The sequence below is a fragment of the Delphinus delphis genome, chromosome 20 (assembly GCF_949987515.2).
Source record: "Delphinus delphis chromosome 20, mDelDel1.2, whole genome shotgun sequence".
Classification (NCBI taxonomy): domain Eukaryota; kingdom Metazoa; phylum Chordata; class Mammalia; order Artiodactyla; family Delphinidae; genus Delphinus; species Delphinus delphis.
The window spans coordinates 10,650,475-10,676,712 of NC_082702.1; the positions used below are offsets into that span (position 1 = coordinate 10,650,475).

Here is a 26,238-nt window from a genome sequence, read left to right on the forward strand (position 1 = left end):
ATATGCCTTTTATATTTCTAAATTTCTTTTGGATTTTGTACTTAATCAGTACCCTTTATTTCATATGTCTCATTTAACGTACTTGAGAAGACCAATTAATCTTACCTACCCTTTAGAACTTTATCTTGAAAAATCAGTATTCTTCCTGTTTGCTGAAAGAGGTTGCACATGGACTCAGTTTCCCTTTAGAAGACTTGATGAGTCACATCAGTAAATTGCATATTGCTCTTTACAAATTATAGCAGCCTGGGTTCTTAATTGGAAAGCACATGAGCCAGTTCTAACCAGCTGATTCAGAAGATACTAGGTGGCTTCAAGAACTGGCAAGAAAGACAATGTTCAGGGCTTCACAGAAACAACTGCTGAATCATGCTGCAGAGCCATGAGAGTTCCTTAGTGTTCCCAAAGCTCCTTGAGATATAGTAAAGAACTAACTATATCTTCTGATTCGAAGTCTGGGCAAGTGCCTGGTTCTGGTGGATCATAGGCTGTGCCTGCACCTGAGTTGTGTGGAAGGTTAAGATGCCAGGGCCACCAGTGCCTAGTGTTTCCTGGAGAGTCCATAGTTGTAGATGGGCTCTACCTTCCACTCATACTAATTCTTTGGGCAGTTTGTCATTCATAGAATTGTTACTCATTTGCTAAGCAACAGCAAAGGAAAAAACAAAAGATTTCCAGTATAGCAGGCCCTTGCCTAGCCCATATGTCAACATTTTCTTCACTCTCTCCATTTTCACTTACTCTAATATGTATATGCACCCTCCTACTTAACCTATCATACCTCTCTTATAACCAAAAACATGTGTAGTCTCTTCCTCACCCAGGGCTTCACATCTTTGCTTCCACTTCCAAGTCTGGGATCTCTGAGTGGTGTCCATTCCATTTCTAGTGAAAAACTCCTCGTGTAAAAAGATGGTTCAGATGCTGGGCATTTAAAAAGGATGGGGGGATTATAAACCAGGTCAAATTACCAAGCAAATATTCAGTAACTTTGGTTGTGAGTAGATATGCAAAAGCTTTCTAAAGCTGCTTTTGTAAAACCACAAACAAGTTGGTGACATGGGTAGTTTTTACTGCTTAGGATAATTTAATCCTCATTTGGATTTGTTTGGGGGTCTAACTAAATCAATGTCTGTTTTATTATGCTTTGCAGTAAAAATAGTATTGTTAAATTTTAAAATATCACTTTTGGCATTTGCCAAGTGGATCTTCATGTTGGAACAGTAAAGTTGGACCTTCTATCTTATGGCCAATGTGGTACTGATTTGTAATCCACTGAGGATGGCATTTCAGTGGAAACAGGTTGATAAATAGGATTGATAAACCTTTCCGTAGTAGTTTTAGCACCTTTCTGGACTCTTTAACATCTTCTGTGTTCTACTGAGGTCATGACAGTCTTCATGATCACCTCCTCTCTTCTTCAGGGAGGACTCCTGGCATTTAACTGTTGGATCAAGTTCTTGAAACACATATTCCTTTGGAATATTGTTCCTCTTTTCTGCCCAGGCTCTACTAGTTACTCTCTGACAGTGTTTGCTTAGATCTGGACTGTTGATACCTATGCCTGTGGTTCACTGCACAACAGATCCAGCAGGTTGGTGATTCTTCTGACCGGAAGTTCTTCTTCTTGTTGTATATTTGGTTTGTCCACATGTTTCTCCACCTTTCCTTGCTTTCTGAAGGGACTAGGACCACACTACCCCTGCCAGATATTTTGTAGCATGCTGGAACTTTCTATGGGTGTAAGTTCCTGATTTTTCTGTACTCTTGAAAAAACTTCATGGACATGCCATTAACTTTAATTGATAATTTATTTTTAAGAAGTAATACGTAGCTGTGATCATAAGTGGAATGTGCTGAAATTTTAGTAGTGGGGATTAGGTTATAAAAGAACCAAACCTGTGGAAAAACCAGAAGAGGGTTTTCTGATGAAATCTCAAAACTGTTTATCTGTAGTCTCTGGTATTACTATTCTCTACTAATTATATGGGGTTCCATCACTGAAACTCTCTGCTTTAGTATTTATGTTGCACTGGGTAGAGGGAGTTGGAGTCTCTTTTTGTAATCTGGTGCTTTAATTAGATATAACTGATAGTATTGATCATCTAGACCTGTATACAATACAGCCAGTTCCAAGATGTGTCCCCAGAAAACTGGATGACCAGTCACCACAGGCTACACCTATCCCCGGGTGGTGTAGCCTCTACCTTGTATGAGTATCCAACCATGGTTCCTATGTTCACATGGGAAGATGGGATGACTACTGTGTTTGGAGTATTGTTCTCTGTTACTTCTGGATAAAGTCCAGTTGCATTTTTTTATGCAAGGAAAACTGAAGTTTCTAGCTTTAAATGAAACTATAAAATTGTTTGTGGGGGGGTTGTGTTTATGAAACATTCAAATTGGTCAGAAGACACTGAATGAGAAAAAAATGTTTAAGTAAAAGATGGAGACTAGTTCACACCCTTAAAAGCTGAGCAGCCTCTTGGGTTGCACATCATCCTAGGGATCTATCAGTGATGCAGCAGCAATTTGAAACTAGGGCTCTTTGGTGAGTAGCTTATGTTAAGGCAGAAAGGTAGAAATGGGCTTGCGCTATCTTGTGAATAATAGGTTAAAAAACACTTCAAGAGACATTTGGGTGGTGTTACATATGCCACCGGGGCCACTAACCTGTGTGGAATTCCTGCCAGCCAAGCAGGAACACCTTGAGCATTGAGAAACCATTAGTCATAGACAGCTGGACCAAGGTAGGTCAATACAGAGCCATGGGTCCTTCGTAAGATGCAGTATCAAGCGTGCTGAAGAAAGGCATTCTTATTCTGTTCAGACTGGTCTAACAAAAATACTTTAAACTGGCTGTATCAGCGTCTGAGGACTCACTTCCCGCTCGTTCGCTGCACATCTTCTTGTTCTGTTCTCACAAGGACTCTGAGGTCTCTGAGGCCTCTTTTATAAGGGCACTAATCCCATTTGTGAGGTACCCTCATGACCTAACCACCTCCCAAAGGCCCTCACCCCCTAATATCACATTGGGGGTTAGGATTTCAACATATGAATTTGGTTAGGTGACACAAGAATTCAGTCCACAACAGGCACAAACTCAACTTCTAATAGCCTTCAAATAAAGGTGCATTATATTGGTCAGTTCCAGTTGCCCTGCAGGCAAGTGTTGGTCATCATTAATTTTATAACATATGAAAAACAGGCTTATATGGAGGTCCATACAGAAAAAGGCACCTTCACTAGGATGAAGATCTGGAAACTATACATTTTAATCTCACAATGAAAGGGGCATCTAAAATTCCAGCTTAGGCCCCTCACTGACTGACACTGGAGGTTGATCTCTTCATTACTTGCTACTGGTGGATAGGCCACCGGCTCTATAAGGACACATAAATATGCCATCAATAAAGGAGTCCAGCGGTGATGTAGAGGGGTGGGATAGGGAGGATGGGAGGGAGGCTCAAGAGGGAGGGGATATGGGGACGTGTACGCATATGGCTGATTCGCTTTGTTGTGCAACAGAAACTAACAGTCTTTTGAAGCAATTATACTCCAATAAAGATCTATTAAATAAATAAAAAAAAAAATAAGGGAGCCCAGCCCCAGGTGTATTTGGTCATGTTTATCATTGAAGGGAGCAGATAAGGGGGAAAAAGTGATTGGGATTAATGATAACTCACCTTCCATGAGACGCTCGTTTGCTCTTTGATAAAACTTAGGAAGAAAACAAGAAAAAATATGTAAATGAATATGGCCCATTTCATGAAATGGGAGTGGAGGTGGGGCAGGCAACGTGTAGATTATTTATCCAGGAGGCAAACCATAAAGGGGGGGAAATACAAATACCAACTCTAAAACAACACTAAATATATGGCCGAGGGATGTTTAGGAACCAAATATCTAGGTAGAATTCTGGTCAATAGTTCTTTTTCTTGTATGGTTTTCTTTTTTTTTCTTTTTTTTTTTTTTTTTCTTCTTGTATGGTTTTCTTAATCCCCTTGCTTTTAACAGTTGCTTCCATTTTTCAAGGTTGGAGGGCCTCACATCACTCAGCCAGATGTGCTAGAACCTGATTGAAATATGGGCTTCCTTCCTCTTGTGGAAAACAGTACTCCATCTACCAAACATCTGGGACAAATTAGACTATAATTGGTTTCCTACTGCCCCCCAATTTACACAAGTATAATTTAAACGGTTTAGTATAATTTAAATAATTAGATGATCTAGTGATCTAGAACCATCGAATTCCTAACCTAATCACCCGAATGCAATCAATCCACCACCTCCCTAGCTTCCATTTCCCCAGATGATAAGAACAAAATCTTAATTTATACAACACATATCTCAACTTAAAAAAAAAAAAACACAACTTTTCCTTTACGTAGGTGGTTCTTAAACTTTGCCATGCATCAGAATCAGAGGGAGTGCTTCTTATAACACAGATTTCTGGGTCGCGACCCGAGAGTTTCTGATTCAGTAGGTCTGGGGTGGAGTTTGGGGGTTTGCAATGATTCTGCTGGTCCAGGACCACAACCTGAGAACCACAGCGCTAGAACGGTTTTAAGTATTTAAATGGAATTAACTTATAATATATCGGGCTCACAAAAGTTCTAAGTTCTTGCCTTAAATTGTGCCAAACTTTTAACTTTAAATCAAATTAGGAGAGGAAGTTTGTATTGGGCAGAGTCTGGCAGCCAGAGCTGAACGAGATGCGTGAGAAGGTGTGAAGCCCCGCCCCTTCCCCCGTCCCCGCCCCCCACACCCCACCCCGCGCTCCTCCCTGGTATTTGAGCCCACCCCGGCTTCTCTCCGCTCAGATCTTCCCAGGGGAGAGCAGCGTTCAGTCTGGGTTGCCTGAGCCGCCTGCACTTGGTCCTTACAGAGTCCTCCCTGTGTGGAACCCGATTCAGAAGACAGAGGACAGAACACTTGGTAAGTCTGTGTCTTTTGTTTGTTTATTACTGCATTTGTCTCGAGACCGTGGTCCACCCCCCCACCCGACCCACGCCCGTCCTGCCACATACACAGCACACTACTCTCCATTTGTGGGGTCATAAAAAAAAGGAGGAGGCTCTGGGAGCTGCAGGCTCCTCAATCATGTCTTCATCTAAAGAGAGTGAAGTCCCATCTGGCTTCTCCCCTGAAGGGTCCCCCAGCCCTGACTCACCAAACTACATGCTACTCTCTTACCATCCCCAGATTTCTGCAGGAGTCAGCCCATCGCCCACAGGAAACACCTACTAACACACAGAACTCACCAGTTTCCTCCCCCATGTCCCTTATCTTTTCACCCACAGCCCTCAGAGAATCCCCTGTGTCCCCCAGCTACTGTCACACACTTTGCCCACAGAAGGGACACTTCTAATGGCCGACTTTACCACATTGGCCATTGGCAGCCCTTGGCTGGGCAGTGTGACCCTCCTGCCTGATTCCACAGAGGATCCCTTAATCCAGAGAGCAGGTGGGAATGACAGAGGTAGGAGCACCTGATAACAAGTACCACCTCATCCTTCTCCCCGATACCGTGGCCTTGAAGCCTAGAACCAGCCACAGTGATTGTTTGGGCCAAATAGTAGAGATACGTAGTACATACAACTCCAAATGTCATTTGTTGGAGGATGCAGGTTACCATGTTAGGCTGACCAATGAAAAGTAAGGAGCAGAAGAAGTGGAGAATGAGAAATGAGCCGAAGGGAGCTGAGTACCCAGTTTTCGACCTTGACAGTGGAGGTTTCTTGATCTTTCACAAAGATCCCGAGAATCACTGCTGTGAGTATAGACAAGGAAAGAGCAGTGCAGGCCAGCACCATCCCTACAGTGTCTTCAAATGCCAGGAAGGTCACGATTTTGGGGAGACAGCAGTCTCTCAGCGTTTGTGTACTAATGACTTGAGCACGCCACACAGTGTTTCATATCTGAAAAAACAAAAGCAAAGAGGATTTCACATTGAACAATTCATGCTTAGTCCCATGACATAATCATTATCACATTTTTTATCACTGAAAATACTGTCCACCTCTGACATGGTTTTTGGATACAAAAATCTTGTGTCACGCTGGAGAACCCATGAGCATAGTAGAGTAGTTGTTGCAGAGACTATATCAAGGTTAATACTGTCCACTTCTCTATCGGAAGTAATGCTTTCACCCACAATCATCAGAAAGTTTTATTCCACATTTGGGGTGGCTTTTGCTGTTGTTTGGTTGGTGTGTTGGTTTAACAATATCATCAAGGTTCACTTTGATTTCGTCTCTCTGCTGTCCACAAGAAATGCTTCAAGGTATGGTTTCTTCTCAGAGTTATGTGATGTGGTCCACAGCTTTATCATTACCATTTGAACTGAGAGAGAAAGGCATCCTGTAACTTTTCCAGAGGAGCAAGGAAGAAATTTTCTAAGAATCCTCTACCACCCACATCCTTCAATGTGAGGGGTGGATGTAGATATCATTCAGTCAATGAATCAACCTTCAACCTCCGATTTTCCTGCACTCCGATGTTTCTGCGATGGGGCAGCAGGATTTAGGGAAGAGAACACAAGCTTGGAAGCCAAGAATTCCTGATTACAAATTCGTTTCAACATTTCATTGGCATCTTACTGGCTATGTTACTTGGGTAAGTCATAGCAGATGGAATTAAGGTTACTAATCTGCTGCTTGTAATGTAAGGAGATTACCCTGAGTACTGGTGGCCCAACATAATCACAAGTATCCGTAAATAGGGAAGAGGTAGGCAGAAGTGTCAGGCCAGAGTGATCCATTGTTGGTTTTAAAGATGGAGGGAGAGGGCCACGTCCCCTAGGCATCAAAGTGAGGTTTCTGAGAATAGGGAGTTAGTATAGCTGATTGATACGGTTGCCATGTGGACAGATCCTCATTTGTATTCAAATTCCAAGTGGGCTAAATGGGAAAAGAAAGGGAAGAAAATATAACTTCGGGGGAAGCACCATATGGCAGATTATATTTTCCAACAAATCCTCTAAAATCCATACTTTTCTTACACTGTGACTTTAACATTCCTCCCACTGAGAGGTCGGGGGAGGGGCATTGATCTTCTTTGCCCTTGAATCTGAACAGGCTTTTGATGATGATGACAGCAGCACTATATGTGACTTTCGATGCCAAATCATAAAAAGTGTTGCAGCTTTCCCCTTGTTCTCTTGGAGCACTCGCACTTGGAACACAGCCGCCGTGCTGTGAAGCAGGCTTGGAAACCACGTGGAGAGGCCATGTGTAGGTATTGTAGTTGACAGCCCCAGCTGAGGTCCCAGCTTAACCTCTCCTTCAACCACCAGTCATGTAATTCCATTCCCCAGCTGTCAAGTTACCACCCAGCCTGTGGGTCTTCCCAGCTGAGGCTCCAGACATCATGGAACAGAGGAAAGCCATCCTTGCTGTGCCCTTTCTAATTCATGACCCAGAGAACCCATGAGCGTAATAAAGTAGTTGTTTTAAGGCACGAAGTCTGTGGTCATTTGTTAGACTATAGTAGTAAAGGGGACCTGCCACATAATCACTGTGCTCTATCAGGTTCTTTTTCTAGGCACTCAAGTATATACAAGAAGGCAAGCACATGATCCAGCAGTCCCACTCCTGGGCATATATCCAGATAAAACTCTAGTTTGAAAAGATACATACAGCCCTATATTCATAGCAGCGCTATTTACAATAGCCAAGACATGGAAACAACCTAAATGTCCATCGACAGATGAATGGATAAAGAAGATGTGGGGTGTGTGTGTGTGTGTGTGTATATATATATATATATATATATATATATATATATATATATATATATATATATAAAATGGAATACTACTCAGCCATAAGAAAGAACGAAATAATGCCATTTGCAGCAACATGGATGGACCTAGAGATTATCATACTAAGTGAAGTAACCCAGAAAGAGAAAGACAAATAGCATATGATATCACTTATATGTGGAATCTAAAAAAAAATGATACAAATGAACTTAATTACAAAACAGAAACAGAGTCACAGACATAGAAAACAAACTTATGGTTACCAAAGGGGAAAGGGGGTGAGGAAGGGATAAATTAGAGGTTTGGGATTAGCAGATACAAACTACTATATATAAAACAGATAAACAACAAGGTCCTACTGTATAGCACAGGGAACTATATTCAATATTCTATAGTAAATCATAATGGAAAAGTATGAAAAAAAATATACACATATATATAATATATATTAATATGTATATATATATATATATATGAATCACTTTGCTGTATACCAGAAACGAACACAACTTTGTAAATACTTTAAAAAAAAAAAGAAGGCGCGAGAAGTCCTCTGTAAGGGATCTCAGCAAGGAGTTCGGATATTTGTTTTTAGCCACTCAGGACTTTTAAAAGGTGACCTTTTTTACTTAGGGCAAATGCAAAGACAGAGAAGAACAAATACTGTATGATCTCACTTACATGTGGAGTCTAAAAAGGTTGAACTCATAGAAACAAAGAGTAGATTGGTGGTTGTCAGGGGCTGGGAGGTGGGGGAAATGAGAAGATATTGGCCAAAGAGCACAAACATTCAGTTATAAGATGAATAAGTTCGGGGGATCTAATGGTCAGCATAGTGACTAAAGTTAACAATACTTTACTGTATACTTGAAATAAGCTAAGAGAGCAAATCTTAATGTTCTCACCACAAAAAAGCAAGGTAACTATATGAGGTGATGGATGTGTTCACTAACCTTATATATCACAATGTAGACATATACCAAATCATGACATTGTACACCTTAACTTTACACGATGTTATTTGTCAGTTATATCTCAGTAAAGCTGGTTAAATAAATAAACAAAAGGCAGCCCCAACCAAAAAAAAAAAAAAAAATCAAGTCAAGAGCACTAAATAGGAAAAGATCAATGTTTACTGGAAAAAAGTACCAACCATAATGCTTATATAAATATAATAATCATGAATCGTTAGTGATAGAGAAGAATTGGGGGGTAACCACACCTCTTGCATTCAGTAGAAAAAGTAAAATACACATAGGAACTGACCCACATATTCAGTCATCTTCATACAATAACATAATGGATAAAATGGTAGAGCTTCAGGAGATGATACCTTATATTGAAATACATATGGCTTGTTTACAGTTTGTAGACCAGAGCTTCCTAAAAGCCAATTTCAAATTTTCCCTGGCTGTCTAAAATTATGCTATTTCCTGTGCCCTAGCCTAGATTTGTGATTAAGTGAGTTAAAAGTAGGATGTTGGGCTGGGAATATATATTTATTATAATTTCTCTGGAAATTCAGCTAAGCAGATTGGATTGTGATCCACTGTCTATGACCAAAAAGCAATGAGGAAACAAAATATTAAATTGTAAAATACACACATATATGTATATATACATAGAATAACACAGAAATCATTCAGTTAAAATTTTTATATGTCAAGACACTAAAACAAAAAATAATTAAAACCATCACTAGCAAGATTAAAATCTCTTACTATTTAATCTTGGTTTATAAGGGAATTTAAACTCACAATTAAAGGATGTTCATGTAAGGTAGAGGAAAGCATTGATCTAAACAGGGAATATTAAATTTTATAGTTTGCCAAAATCTTTAGCAGTTTCCATAACCTTAAATGCTTGTTATCACAACAGCAAAATATAACCAATACATGAATCATAGAACTCAAATTGGGAAGTGGAATGAAAAACAATTGAGGATTAAGAAATCAGTAGGAATGGAGATAAGATGAAAGCAGGATAAACCTACAGGGGAAACAAAACAGAAAAAAAAAGAAAGAGCTTAAAACCCAAACAGCTGGAATAATCCCTAGAAGAAAACAGAGCATTCAGAACGTACATTTGAGTATGAACCATAATTAGTATTTGACATGGTAACATTTCAAATCAGTTATGATAACTGGGCAAAGGCTACATAAATAGGCAATTCACCCACCACTGATATATTAACATCTATTCAACATCTCCATAATGAGACACTGTGCTTGGTTTATCAAATTGGGAAAATTTCAAGAAAATTATTATCCCTAGTTTTGATACACTAAGACTGGAAGCATAACTTCATTGGAGGACAAGGCTGTAACATCTAAAACTGAACAATCCTAGGCAACCACTTTAAATGATTCCATTATTTAGTAACGTGGAAAGCTACCCATGATATATAAAGTGAGAGAAAAAAGTTCCAAAATATGCCAATTTTGTAGGGAGAAAAATATTTTTAATACATATTTACTGTCATAGAGGATCGGGAAGTAAATGGGCCAAGATATTAATGATGATTGTTTCTGGGTGCTAGGATTACAGACGACTTTAATTTCGTCCTTTTTTCTTACATTTTTCCTTTTTTTTTTCTTACTTTTCTCCTGTGTTTTCTTAACATTGACCATGCACTATTTTGGAATTAGATATATATGTAAATATGTAATATAATACAATATGTATACATATATAATACATATGATTTTTATATGTAAGTTATATACTTAATATATATAAATATATAATAATTATATATAGTTTACACCAAAGCATCAGTAATGCTTTGTATCCCCTGTCAGGGATTGTGGATTTGTTTGAGAATATTGTCGGATTTCCTGCAATGTGAACATGTTAGTAGTGAGTGGTAACTTTTTAAAAATAAGGTTATTTACTTATGACTGCATTGGGTCTTCGTTGCTGCGTGCGGGCTTTCTCTTGTTGTGGTGAGCGGGGGCTACTCTTCCTTGTGGTGCATGGGCTTCTCATTGGTGTGGCTTCTCTTCTTGCAGGGCACAGGCTGTAGGTGTGTGGGCTTCAGTAGTTGTGGCACGCGGACTTAATAGTTGCGGCTCGCTGGCCCTAGAGCGCAGGCGCAGTAGTTGGGGCGCACGCGCTTATTTGTGCCGCAGCATGTAGGATCTTTCGGGAGCAGGACTTGAACCTGTGTCCCCTTCATTGGCAGGCGTATTCTTAACCACTGCACCACCAGGGAAGTCCCTAACTCTCTTTGTTTTAAGCAAAGTGTAGCGGCGCCCCAAAGCTGAGCGCTGCAATCTTGAGCGCCCCCTGCCCTCCGCCACGCGTCTGGCAAAGCTCCAGGCGGACGCTTATTTCCATCACCATCTGGACTCAAAGACAGCGCGCCGCAGAGGGTTCTGGGAAGTGTAGTCCGGGCCCTCCCTAGTCGCCCACTTCCGCTTCCTGTCGGCGCACCACTGCTTTGGTTTCTTATGCGACGGTGAGTAGGGAAAGGGACGTGAGTGTTCTTGGAGGTCTTTGTTCCGGCCTTAGGCACAGGGGCCAGATCTCAAGGATCTGAGGGGGAAAGGGCGGCGAATGGCGGAGGGTCGGAACCAGGGAATTTCAACGAGCTCGGCTTGGCGAAGGAAGGGTTTGAGGAAGCGGGTCGCCGAGCATCCCGGGGTGTGGGGGGATGGGGGGCGGGGCTCGGGCCGGCAGCCCTTGGTACCCCTCAGGCTCGGAAGGAGCAGTTTGAGGCCGGCAGCTCTGACTCTGAGACGGGCATGTCCCGTTTGGGAGACTCCAATCCAGGCAGTCGCGGATTGATGGTATCTTGACTTCTTTCATGGTAGCCACCCACCCACTTCTGTACTAATTTCAGAGATTTCTGTCTGTGAAGGCATTTCTTTTTTTCTTTTTTTTTTTTTTTAATTAACATCTTTATTGGGGTATAATTACTTTACAATGGTGTGTTAGTTTCTGCTTTATAACAAAGTGAATCAGTTATACATATACATATGTTCCCATATCTCTTTCTGTGAAGGCATTTCTGTAAAGAGCTGCTGAAGTTGAATCTTCATGTTCTGTATGTGTTCCTTGGAGAATTTTAAAGCACTGTGCAAGTTGTGAAAGATTCTTTTGCTGATGTATTGTTGCTGCATCTGGTTTTTGTCGCGTCTGAGGTACGCACAGGTTGAATTCCGCTCTAAATGTCACAAACTGATATAGAGACCAAACTAGTGGTTACCAGTGGGGAGAGGGGCAAGATTGGGGTAGGGGATTAAGAGGTACAAACTGTTGTGTATAAAATAAGGTACAAGGATTTATTACACAACAAAGGGAATATAGCCAACATTTTATAATAACTATAAATGGAGTATAACCTTCAAAAACTGTGAATCACTATATTGTACACCTATAACATATAATATTGTACATCAACTATACTTCAATAAAAAAAATCCTTCCCCCTCCCCCCAAAATTTAAATGTCACATAGCATGTGGGAGTCACAGCTCTGAATTCAATTCGAGACTGTGTCCTGATTCTTTTTGTCTCCTGGGAGCTACAGTGAGTGCAGGCTTGTAGACAAGGCACAAAGCAGGACTGGCATGGGACCTTCTCTCTGAGTCCTGTAGGGAGGGTGGTGCCTTTCTAGGACACCTGAAGGAAGTAATTAATAGGAGTAGATTACATCCAGCTGGTGCTCAGAGATTTTTCCCTGTGGTGTGTTGGGAATTATGATAACATCATGTTATCTCATGGCTCATTTCTTTTCTTGTTCTCTTCCAACTGTTTCTTTGCCAGAGAGAACTGCATCAAAGAGGACGGAATAATCCCAGGTCTCTTGCCACTGGAGCTCCAGGTGAGTAGGACTTTGGTCTCTTGTTGTTGTTTTATGTCAATGCTTGCTGTCTTCCCAGGTGGAGACCTGTTTTTCCGACCTCATTGTTTATCCCATGGTTTTGACACATGTCCCGTTCAGGCCCCTCAGGCTTACCCCCTTCATTCAGAAATGGGTTTCTTCTAAGGTTGGGGAATTTCCTGGTGTCTTACTCGTATGTTCTCTCCTTGGCTTCTAGTAGTGGTTCATTTGATCAGTAGATCGCTCAGGCTTACACTGTTTCAAGGATGTGCTACGTGTAGGAAAGAGGTAATAATAGTAACTAATGGTATGCGTTAATTAAGTGCTTATTATATAACAGTTATTATGTTGAGGGCTTTCACTGCTGTATCCCTGGTCCCTGGAACAGTGTGTGGCATATAGTAGCCTGTCAATAAATATTTGAATGAGTGAATTAATTTTTCTATTTATTATTTATTTATTTATTTGGCTGCACCGTGGTCTCAGTTGTGGCATGTGGGATCTAGTTCCCTGACCAGGGATCGAACCCAGGCCCCCCCTGCATTGGGAGTGCGGAGTCTTAGCCACTGGATCACCAGGGAAGTCCCTGAGTAAATTAATATATATTTAATTTGCTCAGTAACTGCAGAAGTTAGATAATATTAGTCCCATGTTACAGATAAGAATACTGAGGCTTAGAAAGGTTAAGAAACCTAACAAGTGTCACTTGGCCAGGAGATGTTATCACCAGAAGTCAGGGCCTTTGTCCTTGCACTTCCCCCTGTACTCTTCTCATGCCGGATCTTTACACAACTGATTTATTTTCATGCGGGTCTTAGAGACCTTCCATGACCACCTGATTTAATGTTGCCCCTCCCAAACCTGCCTCCAATGTTCTGTCTGAGAGAACTTACATTCTGGGGGTAAACAAGAATCTGTCACATGTGTTTCCTTTTCTTCATTGTCCTTTTTGTAATCGCTGATCACCTTTGTAGATTTGTTTACCCACCAGAAGGCATAAGAACAAGTACCTTGCCCGTCTTATTTACTGCTGCATCCCCAGTGTTTGTTGTAGCATCCAAGATGTAGTTAGGCACTGAACGTATATTTGTTAAATGAAAGGATGCTTGTATTCTGAGGTTAGTGCCTGGGGAGGAATGAATAACAGCAATGATAATAGTTTATAGAGGATTTTCTATGTGTCAAGAACTGGGCTATGAGCTTCATTCAAATAGGTAGGCATGTATATGTGTATGAGAAAGAATTAATTCTTTCCACTCTGCAAGTAAGGAATATTATCTTCATTTAACAGAAGAAAGAACAGACTCAGAGGTTTGTCACTCTTCTAGTGTTAGTACAGCTACCAAGTGGCTGAGCCAGAATTTGAACCCAAACCATTGCACAGCTCCCAATATTGAGAGACAAGAGCTGTAACTTCCAAAACCTGGCTCCTCCTTTTGCTGTCTAGGTTAAAACATCATAATTTCCCCATTTTCCTCAAGTTTCAACCCAGACTCACATTTGAGTTCTCCTCCTTTTCATCCCCGTACATAATCTTATTCATCATAATTTTATTCATCTGTTACTTCTACCTTTGCAGTATCTATTATTCCCGTTACCTCTTCATCCCACTGCCTTTGTCACCAATTATTTCTGTCATCCTCTTTCTCCCTGCAGTGTGAGCATCACATGGTCAGGGACGGTATCTTTCTTTATATCCCACGCAGCTGTCACATGGTAGAATTTCAGTCAATGTGTGCTGTCTTCCCAGCTGGAATGTCAGCTTGAGTGCAGAATCCTTTCCTGCCCTGATCACCATTGTGTCCCGACACACCCCGCATGGTCCTTAGCATGTAATTTACTAAGTGAACGAGCTGCGGAACAAAATCCATTCTGCTCTATAACTGGTATCAGCAGACCCAGGATCCAGGTAGCAGCAGGCTGAGTTCAGGCAAGTCCCAGTCTCCATTTAAATATTTATTGAGGGGTGGGGGAGGGATGGATTGGGAGTTTGGGGTTAGTAGATGCAAACTATTATCTATAGAATGGATGGACAACAAGGTCCTACTGTATAGCACAGGGAACTATATTCAATGTCCTGGGATAAACCATAATAGAAAAGAGTATAAAAAAGAATGTATATATGTGTATAACTGAGTCACTTTGCTATACAGCAGAAATTAACACAACATTGTAAATCAACTATACTTCAATAATAAAAAAAACTTTTTTTAATAAATATTTATTGAGCACCTACATTGTGCCAGGAGCAGACTGAAATCCCAGCCCTCAGAGAGCTCACGTTCTAGTGGGCGCAGAAAGACAGTAAACAAGAAAAACAGGTGGCAGTTTAGATGAGAAGTTTCATGGAGAAAAACGAAGCAGGAAAAGGGCTTTGGGAGTGCTGGCGGAGGGACTGGGAGCTTGAAGTGGGATAACCAGGGATGCTGTCACCGAGAAGGTGATGCCTGAATAGGGACCCAAAGGAGGTAGGGGGCCTGTGGACATCTGGGGAGAGGGAATGGCAGTGAAGGCCCTGAGGTGGGCGTATGACTGGTCTATTTGAAAACCAGTACGAAGGCCAGAGAGGCTGATGAGAATGAGAAAGAGGAAGGGTAAGTAGGAGATGAGGTCTCGGGAGGCCTCATAGTGTAAGGTCGTTTGGCCATCGAAAGGACGAAGGTTGTGAGTCAAGTGAAGGTTTTGGCCACAGAAGTGACATGACTTTATATTTTTAAAACTTCATTGTTTTATTTTAAGAAATTACCACCTCCACCCCAACCTTCAGCAACCACCATCCTGATCTGTCAGCAGCGTCAGCATGAAGGCAGGACCCTCCACCAGACAAAATATTATTACTCTCTGAAAGCTCAAACGATGGTTAGCATTTTTTAAAAATTTATTTATTTAATTTATTTTATTTTTGGCTGCGTTGGGTCTTTGTTGCTGTACGTGGGCTTTTCTCTAGTTGCGGCGAGCGGGGGCTACTCTTCGTTGCAGTGCATGGGTTTCTCATTGCGGTGGCTTCTCTTGTTGCAGAGCATGGGCTCTAAGCCCGTGGGCTTCAGTAGTTGTGGCTCACGGGCTCTAGAACGCAGGCTCAGTAGTTGTGGCGCACGGGTTTAGTTGCTCCGCGGCATGTGGGATCTTCCCGGACCAGGGCTCGAACCCGTGTTCACTGCATTGGCAGGCGGATTCTTAACCACTGCGCCACCATGGAAGCCTGGTTAGCATTTTTTAACAATCAAGTATTTTTTAATTTAAAAAAAAAAAGAGAGAGACCACTGTGGCTGCTTTGTAGGAAATAGACTTGCAGGCAGGACTGGAATAGAATCAGAGAGACCAGTTAGGAGGCTACTGGAGTATTTCAGGCAGGGAAGATGGTGGTTTGGATGGTGACAGCAAGAAGAATTGGTCTGAGTCTGACTATACTTTGAAGATTCTTGCTGCTGATTGGATGTGGAGTATGAAAAAGAGAGAAATCAAGGATTGCTCCAGAATATATCGCCTGCTTATTTGAAAGGGATTTGAAAGGGGAGGGGGACCTCTAGAGGCCAATCTGGAATTTGGTTTGGGGGCATGTTTGAGACACCTTTTGGACACCCGAGTGGAGCCGTCAGGTTGGCATTGAGTCATCAGCATATGGATGCGCTTTGAAGTCATGAAGTCGAATGTGTTCACCAAGAGAGTGATGAGTCGAGATAGAGAAGAACTTCCTGGACTGAATCTTGAGGCAGCCCTAACTCTTGGAGGTCAGGGACATGAGGAGGAACCACAAGGAGATTCTGTACAAACTAGAAGCCCCTGGAAACCTTGGAAATCAGCAAAGAGTATCTTAGCACGTGCTGCTTAAAGGGTGGTCCCTGGGGCAGCTGTATCAGCATCACCTGGAAACTTGTTAGAAATACAGATCCCTGGGCTCCACTGCAGAGCCCTTGCATCAGAATCTTTGGAGGTGGCATCCAGCAGTCTGTTTTAGCAATCTCTTGTGGTGATTTTTAAAAACTCTAAAGTTTGCAAAGCACAGTCCTGGAGGATCCTAAGGAGTTGAGTTTGAAAGGCATTGTTGTGGAGGACTCGTTACAGACCTGCCCTCTGCTTTCCTTTGCCCTTTATCCTCCATACAGGAGGTCAGCAGGTGAACCAGTCTTCCACATTTGCTTTGGAGAGAGCGATCCTAGTGCAGGGCAGGGCACACATGGTGTGAGACAGGTGCCTGGCAGAGCAGGCTGTGTGAAGGTCCAGGACAGGTGGTTAGAGGAAAGGTGGACACCTGAGCTCCTGAAGCGCCACAGGCCAGGGAGCATCTTAGAGTGGACATCCCAAGCAGGTGTATCTGTCTGAATTTGCCCTGTGGCTTGGATCTAAGGGAAAAACAGGTAAGGGAAGGCGGAAGCTCCCGGTCAGTGTCTTTGCATTACTTACTCTCTAGCTCCAGGCTGATTTCAAGAGTTCTGTTCTTCTGGGTGCATCACAACCTGTTGATGGGATCTGCTAAGTGCATCCGAGGGGCCACACCTGTCCAAGATAGTGAAGATAAATAAAGGAAGAAGACTGGAGTCCATCAGTGATTTAGAGATGTTAACAAGGCAGGCTGTGTGAAAGGTGCTAAGCCAGCATTTTTTTTTTTTTTTCCGGTGTGGGCCTCTCACTGTTGTGGCCTCTCCCGTTGCGGAGCACAGGCTCCGGACGCGCAGGCTCAGCGGCCACGGCCCACGGGCCCAGCTGCTCCGCGGCACGTGGGATCCTCCTGGACCGGGGCACGAACCCGTGTTCCCTGTATCTGCAGGCGGACTCTCAACCACTGCGCCACCAGGGAAGCCCTAAGCCAGCATTGTAAACATAGTGTGGCTGGGTCCCAGAGTGGTTCATCCTATCTGGTGCTGGCAGGAGAAGGCTTCATTAGAAAAGGAGTTCTTGAACTCGAGTCCATGGTGTAATGCAGCAGGTCCATGAACTTGAGTGGGAAAAAATGTATACTGGTCAAACTGAAAATCAGCATTTCCTTCCATTATGAATGTAGGCAGCAAACCGCAATAGTATTAGCAGAACCTGTGACTCTGTTATCCATGTAAATCATAGATATTCTTTTTTTAATTATTTATTTGTTTTTGGCTGCGTTGGGTCTTTGTGGCTACACATGGGCTTTCTCTTTCTCTAGTTGTGGCAAGTGTGGGCTGCTCTTCGTTGCGGTGCACGGGCTTCTCATTGCGGTGGCTTCTCTTGTTGTGGAGCACAGGCTCTGGGCACGTGGGCTTCAGTAGTTGAGCCACGTGGGCTCAGTAGTTGTGGCTCACGGACTTTAGAGCGCAGGCTTGGTTGTGGTGCATGGGCTTAGTTGCTCCGCAGCATGTGGGATCTTCCTGGACCAGGGATCAAACCCATGTCCCCTGCATTGACAGGAAGATTCTTAACCACTGCGCCACCAGGGAAGTCCCATAAATCATAGATATTCTTATAATACAGTTGGTGTAGATGTTTCAAAATATTGCTTTTGCTCATTACTATTTTGAAATTACAGTAGTTGATTCATTCTTGATAATTAATAATGAAGCACACACTTGATGTTTTAATATTTTTGAAGGTTGTCTTTAAGTGTAATTAGCTTTTAAAATCATCCTGTGTTTTATTTTATGCATTTAAAACATTATTCTGAACAGAAGTCCATAAATATCACCCAACTGTCAAAGGAGGTCATGGAACAGGAGAGGTTACAAACTCTGATTTAGAAGACATTTGCTCACCCATATCCTGATTTTTATTTTTATTTTTTAAAATTTATTTTATTGAAGAATAGTTGATTTACAGTGTTGTGTTAATTCCTGCTATACAGCAAAGCAATTCGGTTACACATTCATATACACTCTTTTTCATATTCTTTTCTTTTTTTAATATTTATTTATTTATTTATTTGGTTGTGCCGGGTCTTAGTTGCGACAGGCGGGCTCCTTAGTTGCGGCACGTGGGCTCCTTAGTTGCGACACTCAAGCTCCTTAATTGTGGCATGCGAACTCTTAGTTGCAACATGCATGTGAGATCTAGTTCCCTGGCCAGGGATTGAACCCAGGCCCCCTACATTGGGAGCACAGAGTCTTAACCACTGTGCCACTAGGGAAGTCCCTCACATTCTTTTTCATTATGGTTTATCACAGGATATAGGTCCTGTGATATACAGTATGACCTTGTTGTTTATCCATTCTATATGTAATAGTTTGCATCTGCTAATCCCAAACTCCCACTCCATCCCTCCCCGCCCCCTCCACCAGCAACCACAAATCTGTTCTCTATGTCTGTGAGTCTGTTTCTGTTTCGTAGATAAGTTCATTTGTGTTGTATTTTAGATTCCACATATAAGTGATATCATATGGTATTTGTCTTTCTCTGGCTGACTTATTTCACTTCGTATGATAATCTGTAGGTCCATTGATGTTGCTGCAACTGGCATTATTTCATTCTTTTTTTATGGCTGAGTAGCATTCCATTGTCATATCCTGATTTTTAGAATCCTTGAGGGCAGGGATGTGGAGTTTTTATTTTTGCAATCCCCAGACTGGTGCGTTAGTGAAGCTTTTGCACTCCAGGTTTTACTTCACAGGGCACAGATCCTGTATGTTGGTGGGATCTGTACCCTTCTGTAAGGCCCTGTGTCTCACTGCAAGATTTCTGCTGCTGGGCCCTCCCTGCAGACACTCCTCTGACTGTACAGCCATCTGCGACATTCATGGCTCTCTGGACTGTGAGTTCCCCCAGAGCAGGGACTGTGCATTTAGCCGTTCAGTACATATCCTCTGAATGAATGGCATCCAGAGGGTGTGAACTTTGGGGCCAGAAGAAAGAACTCAGATAAAGTCAAGTTCCTTCTCGAGCCCACAGGTCTCTGGAACGTGGAAACCAAGACGCAGGCTCTGGAGAGTGGAGGTGGAGGTAGGTACTTGGGAGCCCAGGTATCCATCCAAAGCTCTGCATCAGAGCTTGGACAGTCTCAAGAATGAAGAACCACTGGATCTTCTGCTTCTCCAGTTCAGGAAGATCAGAGAATAAATAAAACTGCTGGGCTTCCCTGGTGGCACAGTGGTTGAGAGTCTGCCTGCTAGTGCAGGGGACACGGGTTTGAGCCCTGGTCTGGGAGGATCCCACACACCGCCGAGCAACTGGGCCCATGAGCCACAACCACTGAGCCTGCGCGTCTGGAACCTGTGCTCCGCAACAAGAGAGGCCGCGATAGTGAGAGGCCCGCGCACCGCGATGAAGAGTGGCCCCCGCTCGCCGCAACTAGAGAAAGCCCTCGCACGGAAACGAAGACCCAACACAGCAAAAAAAAAAAAAAAAAGAAAAGAAAAGATTAATTAATAAACTCCTACCCCCAACAGCTTTAAAAAAAAAATAAATAAATAAAATAAACAAATAAATCTGGTTTAAAAATAAATAAAATAAAACTGCTGATGCTCCAGAAACCTAGGAGGGGTGACCACGGAGACTTTTTCCTCCTCAAGGCGGGAGGAAAGAGTTGAGAGCTTATGAAGGGTGGGGGAGAATCTAAGTCGGGTGTGGAGAGAGGAAATGTGAGGTGGATGAAGAGCTGCGTCCAGTGAAAAGAAACCAGTCTGTAAGGGGGCAGACATTCCTGAGGTCCAGGTGGGTAGTCAGAGCGCCCAGGCAGGCCCCACCTTTCTCAATGCTTCCCTCTTCTCCTGCAGCTCTGCGTTCTCAAGCCGCAGCCCTTTCCCAGGATGGGGAAGACAAAACCAAGCTTCAGGTGGGTCGAGTTCTCTTTTCTCTCCAGAAATAACAATGTAAGGCATCAGAGAGTAAACATACGTCCCTCCCTTGGTAAAAGGAAAAAGAGGGGGAAAAAACATTTTAGGTGAGCACATTACATTACTCAGTGCATTTATGCCCAAAATAGCTGTGCGAGAGAGGTGGTATGATTCTGCTTTAGAGATGAAGAAATGAGTGGTGAATCCTGGACTTGAGCCCAGGTCTGTAGGGCTCTGTAATGTGCCTGTTTGCTCTACATGCGGCCTGTCAATAATGGTTTCATCTCAGGGCCCTGAGCCCACATTATGTAGAGAGGTGACTCCAAATAATGAATCCTCCTTTTCTGCCCAGGTTTTTCTCCTCAGTGGCACATTTCTTCTCATTCATTTCCAGATGCTGTATTCTCCACGTAATACACGCTACCAAAACTTATACCATGAACAAAGTTAAAAGACAGCATATTGGGTGAAAAAAGCTTCATGCACAACAAAATTTTAATATCCTTATTTTAAAAACAGGAGCTGGGAATAAAGACCTGAGCCTTCGTGTTCAGGAAGGGAGAAAAGAGGAAAAACAAATGACCAATAATCATATGAAAAGATGATCAGCCTCTAGTAATCAAAGTGATGCAGATTGAAACAAGATGTGATTCTTTTCCTAGCAGGTGACCAAAGATTTGAAAGATCGGTGTTCACTGTTAGCTAACATATGGAGAAATGGGTACATCCACACAACTGCAGGGGCATTTCAGCCCTTGTAGAAGTTCTGCAAACCTCTGCTCCAGTATTTCCCACTCCAAGAATTCTAAGTCAGAGCAAGTGTTCAAAGAATGATCATCACAGCATTGTTTATAACAGTGAAAAAAAAAAAGATGGTGGCGTGGACTCCATGTCCATCCACTGGATTGGTGTTGGATCAATGGATTATTGTGGTTTCATTCGTCCTCTTGTCTCGACCCTGTGCTGCTATCAAGTGAGATAAAGTGGGTGAAAATATTAGGACATGGAAATATGTGCGTGCGTGCTCTCTCTCTCTCTCTCATTATATGTACACGTGTATATTGTAACTTATCTTTAAATTGGGGGAAAAGAAGTCAAAGTGAATGCAGAATTTTAAGTACTTTTTTCCATACATGATATTATTTTATAAAGCCTTCTCTAGTGAAAAGAGATTATAGAAAAAAATTTTGCAGGAATTCCCTGGCGGTCCAGTGGTTAGGACTTGGTGCTTTCACTGCCGTGGCCCCGGGTTCAGTCCCTGGTCAGGGAACTAAGAGGGTTTGGAGCAAGAAGACCACAACTTAATGACTGGCACAAAAGCTTCCAACATGGCTCTTCTTCCAGGGGTCACTTGTGCAGATGATGAATGTGGCATGTGCTTGAAGTTTTAGGAAACTGTGACCGTCAAGGACGTGGCTGTGGTCTTCACCGCGGAAGAGCTGGCGCTATTGGACTCCACCCAGATAAACCTGTACCAAGACGTGATGCTGGAGAACTTCAGGAACCTGGTCTCTGTGGGTGAGGACAGCGACCTCCCTGTAAGTAAGCATCAAACCACTGGTCCTATTTTCTCAAGTGGTCAGCTTCAAACCAGATAGAATATTCCAGTTGGAGCACAAAGGGAAACTTTGGCCACCAGAGAGAAATCTCCTAAGAGATGCACGTGCAGGTGGGAACCTGCAGTTCATGAGTTTTAGCAGATAACTGTGAGCCGGTGGTCCCCTGTAAGGTGTTGGTGAGGGAGCCCTTGTCAACGCTGCGCCCCCTGCCCTGTGGGCATCTGATGCAGTTGGCCAGCCTACCCTGACCTCCTCACACGTTTAGGCTCTCATTCTCTCCTCATATTTCTCAGAGTGAGATTGAGAAAATTCACACATTACCAAGACCTTGGTCCCTTGGTTGCCTCTAGAGCGAAACCAATGTTTTGGACAAACTAGTGTTAAAGGAACCAAATTAGGATCTGGTTGGTGGTCAGTGCAATATAAGTGTCTGCTGATTTGCTTCCGTGCTGATCAATATCTAACCTAATTTCAATTTCTCAGAGCCCCATATACAGATATGTATTACCTCAGTTTAGTTTATGAGATAGTTGCTATCATTGGCCCCCTTTTACAGAGGAAACAACTGAGGCACAGAGTGGGTAAGTAACTTGTCCAGGGCCACCCAGCTTGTCAGAGGAACTAGGATTTGAACGTTCCCAATCTGGCTGTAGACCCTGTGCTTGTAATAACCAGGTGACACTAAGTACCACTATGTCCATAGATTATAAACAGGGCTCCTTGGGCTAACTCTGCAGGATGCAACCCCATTGGTGAGTCCTGAAATCAAGTGACCATGTCGTAACTAGCAGTTTTTGAAAAGCAAAATAGATAAATGGACTAGAACACAAAAGGATTTATCAGAGTACATTGCACCTGGTAAGGTAAATCTCAGCTGATAAAACTATTTTAGTTTATGGTATGTGTCTACGTGTAGGTACTGGGTCACAGCGTAAATGCTTTTCTTACTATGGGTACAGTCAAAACCGGTGGAAAACTGCTGCTTTAAACCTGTTTCCCTTTTCTCTGACACCACCTTATGAACCAGAGTCACTGTCAATAAAATGACTCAGAAAATTACCTTGAACCAGAAGCAGTGTCCAGACGGTTTTAACCGTGGTTTTTGTGACATTTTGAAGCCTATTTTTGGGTGCCAAGGGTGTGACCATCCTCTTCTGCCTCAAACCCCTGTTTCTTATGTCCCTTTAGTACAGTCTTGTGTCCCTGGGTGCCAGGCCATTGACAGTTTCATGCTGCCAATTCTCATAGCCATGGCTGTTTGAGATTCTGCAGTAACCTCAAAGGGGAGAAGTTAAGGAATTGGATGGCAGGATCTTGGTGGACTTTGTCTCTTCATGAAGCCAGGGAACCTCAGGAAAGATAAAAAGGATGTCTCGTATTTCACAATGTTATCCCCGTTTCAATCCCCACTGCAGCTGTAGGCCCACCCTGTACAGTTGTGAAGGTTGTACACAAACATACATGATAGTTCTATCCCATATAACAATGATGTAAGGGAAGGGACATCGTAAGAGATAGGACTTGTTACTTGTTTCTGCAACCTTTTACAGGATCCTGGAAGGTCCCTGTGATCGTTTGTGCCTCTCACCATGTCCAGAACTCCATTATTATGCATATTACATGAATCATATGGGAGCCTTCCCCATGCCTTCTGTAGCAAAATGATTAAAGGCTTTTTATCAACTACTCTTATAGCCGAGAGGTGAATTTCTTCCTTTATAAACTATTTCCAAGATTTCTTTTCATTTCCCTGCAATACCTGGTTTTTAATTAGCAGCTCACCGATTAGAATTACTGGGTTTCTAATTGTTTCCTATATGACTAGGAGCCAGTGGCAACTTCTCATCCCATCCTACTTCATTTCCTCAAAGCCTTTGGATAGATGATCTCCTTGTTCACTTAGCCAAATTCTCTTTCTCCTCATAGGAGACAGGATTAAAAACAACATTTCGAACCTTCAGGAAAAAGGGTTGAGTTACCTCTCACCAGAAGCGCTCTACTTTTGGCAGATTTGGAAACGAAGGATCAGTGAATTGAGTGTGAGTCAGGGTTATGTCATGCATCTTCAAGGAGATTGTCCCCAATATTTAGAAGGAGATGTTTCCCTCTGTGAAGAGTGGGCAGAAGTGTCTGAAAATGAAAGGTATGTAATAAATGCCATTAATTTAGAAAACCAAGACATCACAGCTCGGAAAGGCCTGGCACAGGTCCTTACCCCAGAATCTTGGAAGAAAGCCAACATAATGATTGAGCCTGAGAATTCTCAGGGAAGGTACACAAGAGAATTCATATGGAAGAGAAATTGGATGGATGTGCTCAGTGTGATGGCATCTTCTTTCAGACCTCACGTGATTGTAATGATTTCCAAGAATGTAAAGGAGAGGAACCTTACAGATACACCGGCTGTGGGAAACATTTGGTTATGAAGTCAGCAGTCAAACACAGTCACGTGGTCTATGCAGTGCGGCAACCTTTCAGGTGTAATAACTATAGAATGGGTTTCATAGATGATGCAAATGCTCCTGTTCATCACAGCGCTCACACAGGAGAAAAATCTTGTAAATATGACCAGTGTGGAAAGGACTTTAGTCAGAGCTCAGGACTTACTGTTCACTATAACACCCACTCAGGGGAGAAAACTTGTGAGGGTCAGGAGTGGGCTAAGGGCTGCAAACAGAGCTCAGACCTTCCCAGGAATCAGAAAGGCCCCTTGGGAGACAAACCCTACAAAGGCATTGAATGTGGCAAAGCGCAGTTCTTCTCTTCACAACCGTCACCGAGTCCACACGGGGGAGATGCCCTACACGTGTGACATGTGTGGGAAGGGGTTCGGATTCAGGTCGCTTCTGTGTATCCAGCAGGGCGTCCACACAGGGGAAAGGCCCTATAATATGCACAGAGTGTGGGCAGGGCTTCGATCAGAGCTCCAGACTTCTTGTCCATCAGAGGGTCCACACTGGAGAGAAACTACAAATGCAACCAGTGCAGCAAATGCTTCGGCTCCAGCTCCGTCCTCCAAGTCCACTGGAGGCTGCACGTGGGGGAGAAGCCTTATAGGTGTGGCAAGTGTGGAAAGGGCTTCAGCCAAAGCACACGCCTGCACATTCACCAGAGGTCCACACAGGGGAGAAACCCTACAAATGCGACGTGTGCAGGAAGGCTTTCTCCTACAGCTCGTTTCTGCACACTCACCGGAGAGTTCACACGGGAGAAAAGCCTTACATGTGCCAAGTGTGCGGTAAGGACTTCAGTTACAGCTCCTATTTTCACTTACATCAGAGAGATCACACCCGAGAGAAACCGCATGCATGTGACGAGTGTGGGAAGGTCTTCATTCGGAACTCCGATCTTCACGTTCATCTCAGAGTCCGCACGGGAGAGAGGCCCTGTAAGTGTAAAGAATGTGGGAAGGGCTTCGGTCGTAACTCTTAATCCTCTTGCCCGTCAGACAGCACATAGAGATGAGATGGACTATGCATGTCATGAGCCTGGCAAGGCTCAGGAAGTATGTAGCTCAGACCTTCGTACTCAGCCAAGACTGCACAAGAGAACAGAAACATTATAAATGTAGTCAGTCTGTTCAATCAGGAAAACAGAAGCCACTTACGTGTTCCAGATGACAGAGGCTTACTCAGCCATTGGGAGGGCCGGGGGGGAGCAAAGGACAGGGACACGACGACCCGTGAGGTCAGCTGGCAGCACTGAAGCACGTGGTTCTTAAGGGCACTCCAGGAAACCACTGTGGATCTCAACACCTTCCTTGAAGCTCTCATCAGCTGCCGTCTGCTGTCGTGGCAAAGAAAGTGATTCTTTCTAGGTTTTGAAGCTTTGTTTATTTATTTATTTATTTATTGAATTTAGAAAGTGATTCTTGACAAATGGGTTGTTTGTGGCAATAGTTACAGGTCAAATTTCCATTAATGGATATGCCCAGGAAGGAAATTCTAATTGGGATGAGGAGAGTAAGAACTTCAGTCCAGCCATAATCTTTAGGTGATTTTGTTTTTTGTTTTTGGAGTCTCCTCTAGAAAGACAGGCTCCGTTAAGAACATTCAAAATAGTGCTCAGACATGAGAGCTATGTTATTAGTATGGTAAGAATTAGGCCATACTCAGGTTTTCAAATGCATTAGAATTTCCACACAGGAGAAGCTCTGTAGAAGTGATATTTTTAGGGTGTGGCAGAGATAGTGATATGTATTCATATTCGTACTGGTTCTATTTCCTGGGCACATAGGAAGACTCCATTTCCCAGCAGGCCTTGCAGTTAAATGTGGGCCCATGTGATTGAGTTTCAACCAATGGAGTGTGTGCAAAAGTGATATGCGCTACTTCCAGGACTGGCCCTTATA

The 26,238-nt window shown here is 43.0% G+C and overlaps 1 protein-coding gene across 1 annotated transcript; it reads left to right on the forward strand.

The window, feature by feature from the left end:
- The first annotated feature begins 11,210 nt into the window (after positions 1–11,210).
- ZNF285 (zinc finger protein 285) lies at positions 11,211–25,452 on the forward strand. The gene is given in 11 exon segments (XM_060000643.2): positions 11,211–11,225; positions 12,535–12,592; positions 19,445–19,495; positions 20,269–20,327; positions 21,714–21,870; positions 23,814–24,163; positions 24,166–24,635; positions 24,637–24,778; positions 24,780–24,853; positions 24,855–25,000; positions 25,003–25,452. Coding segments are annotated over 7 exon segments (1,557 nt in total). The 5' UTR covers positions 11,211–11,225; positions 12,535–12,592; positions 19,445–19,495; positions 20,269–20,327; positions 21,714–21,812; the 3' UTR covers positions 25,320–25,452.
- Positions 25,453–26,238: the final 786 nt, after the last annotated feature.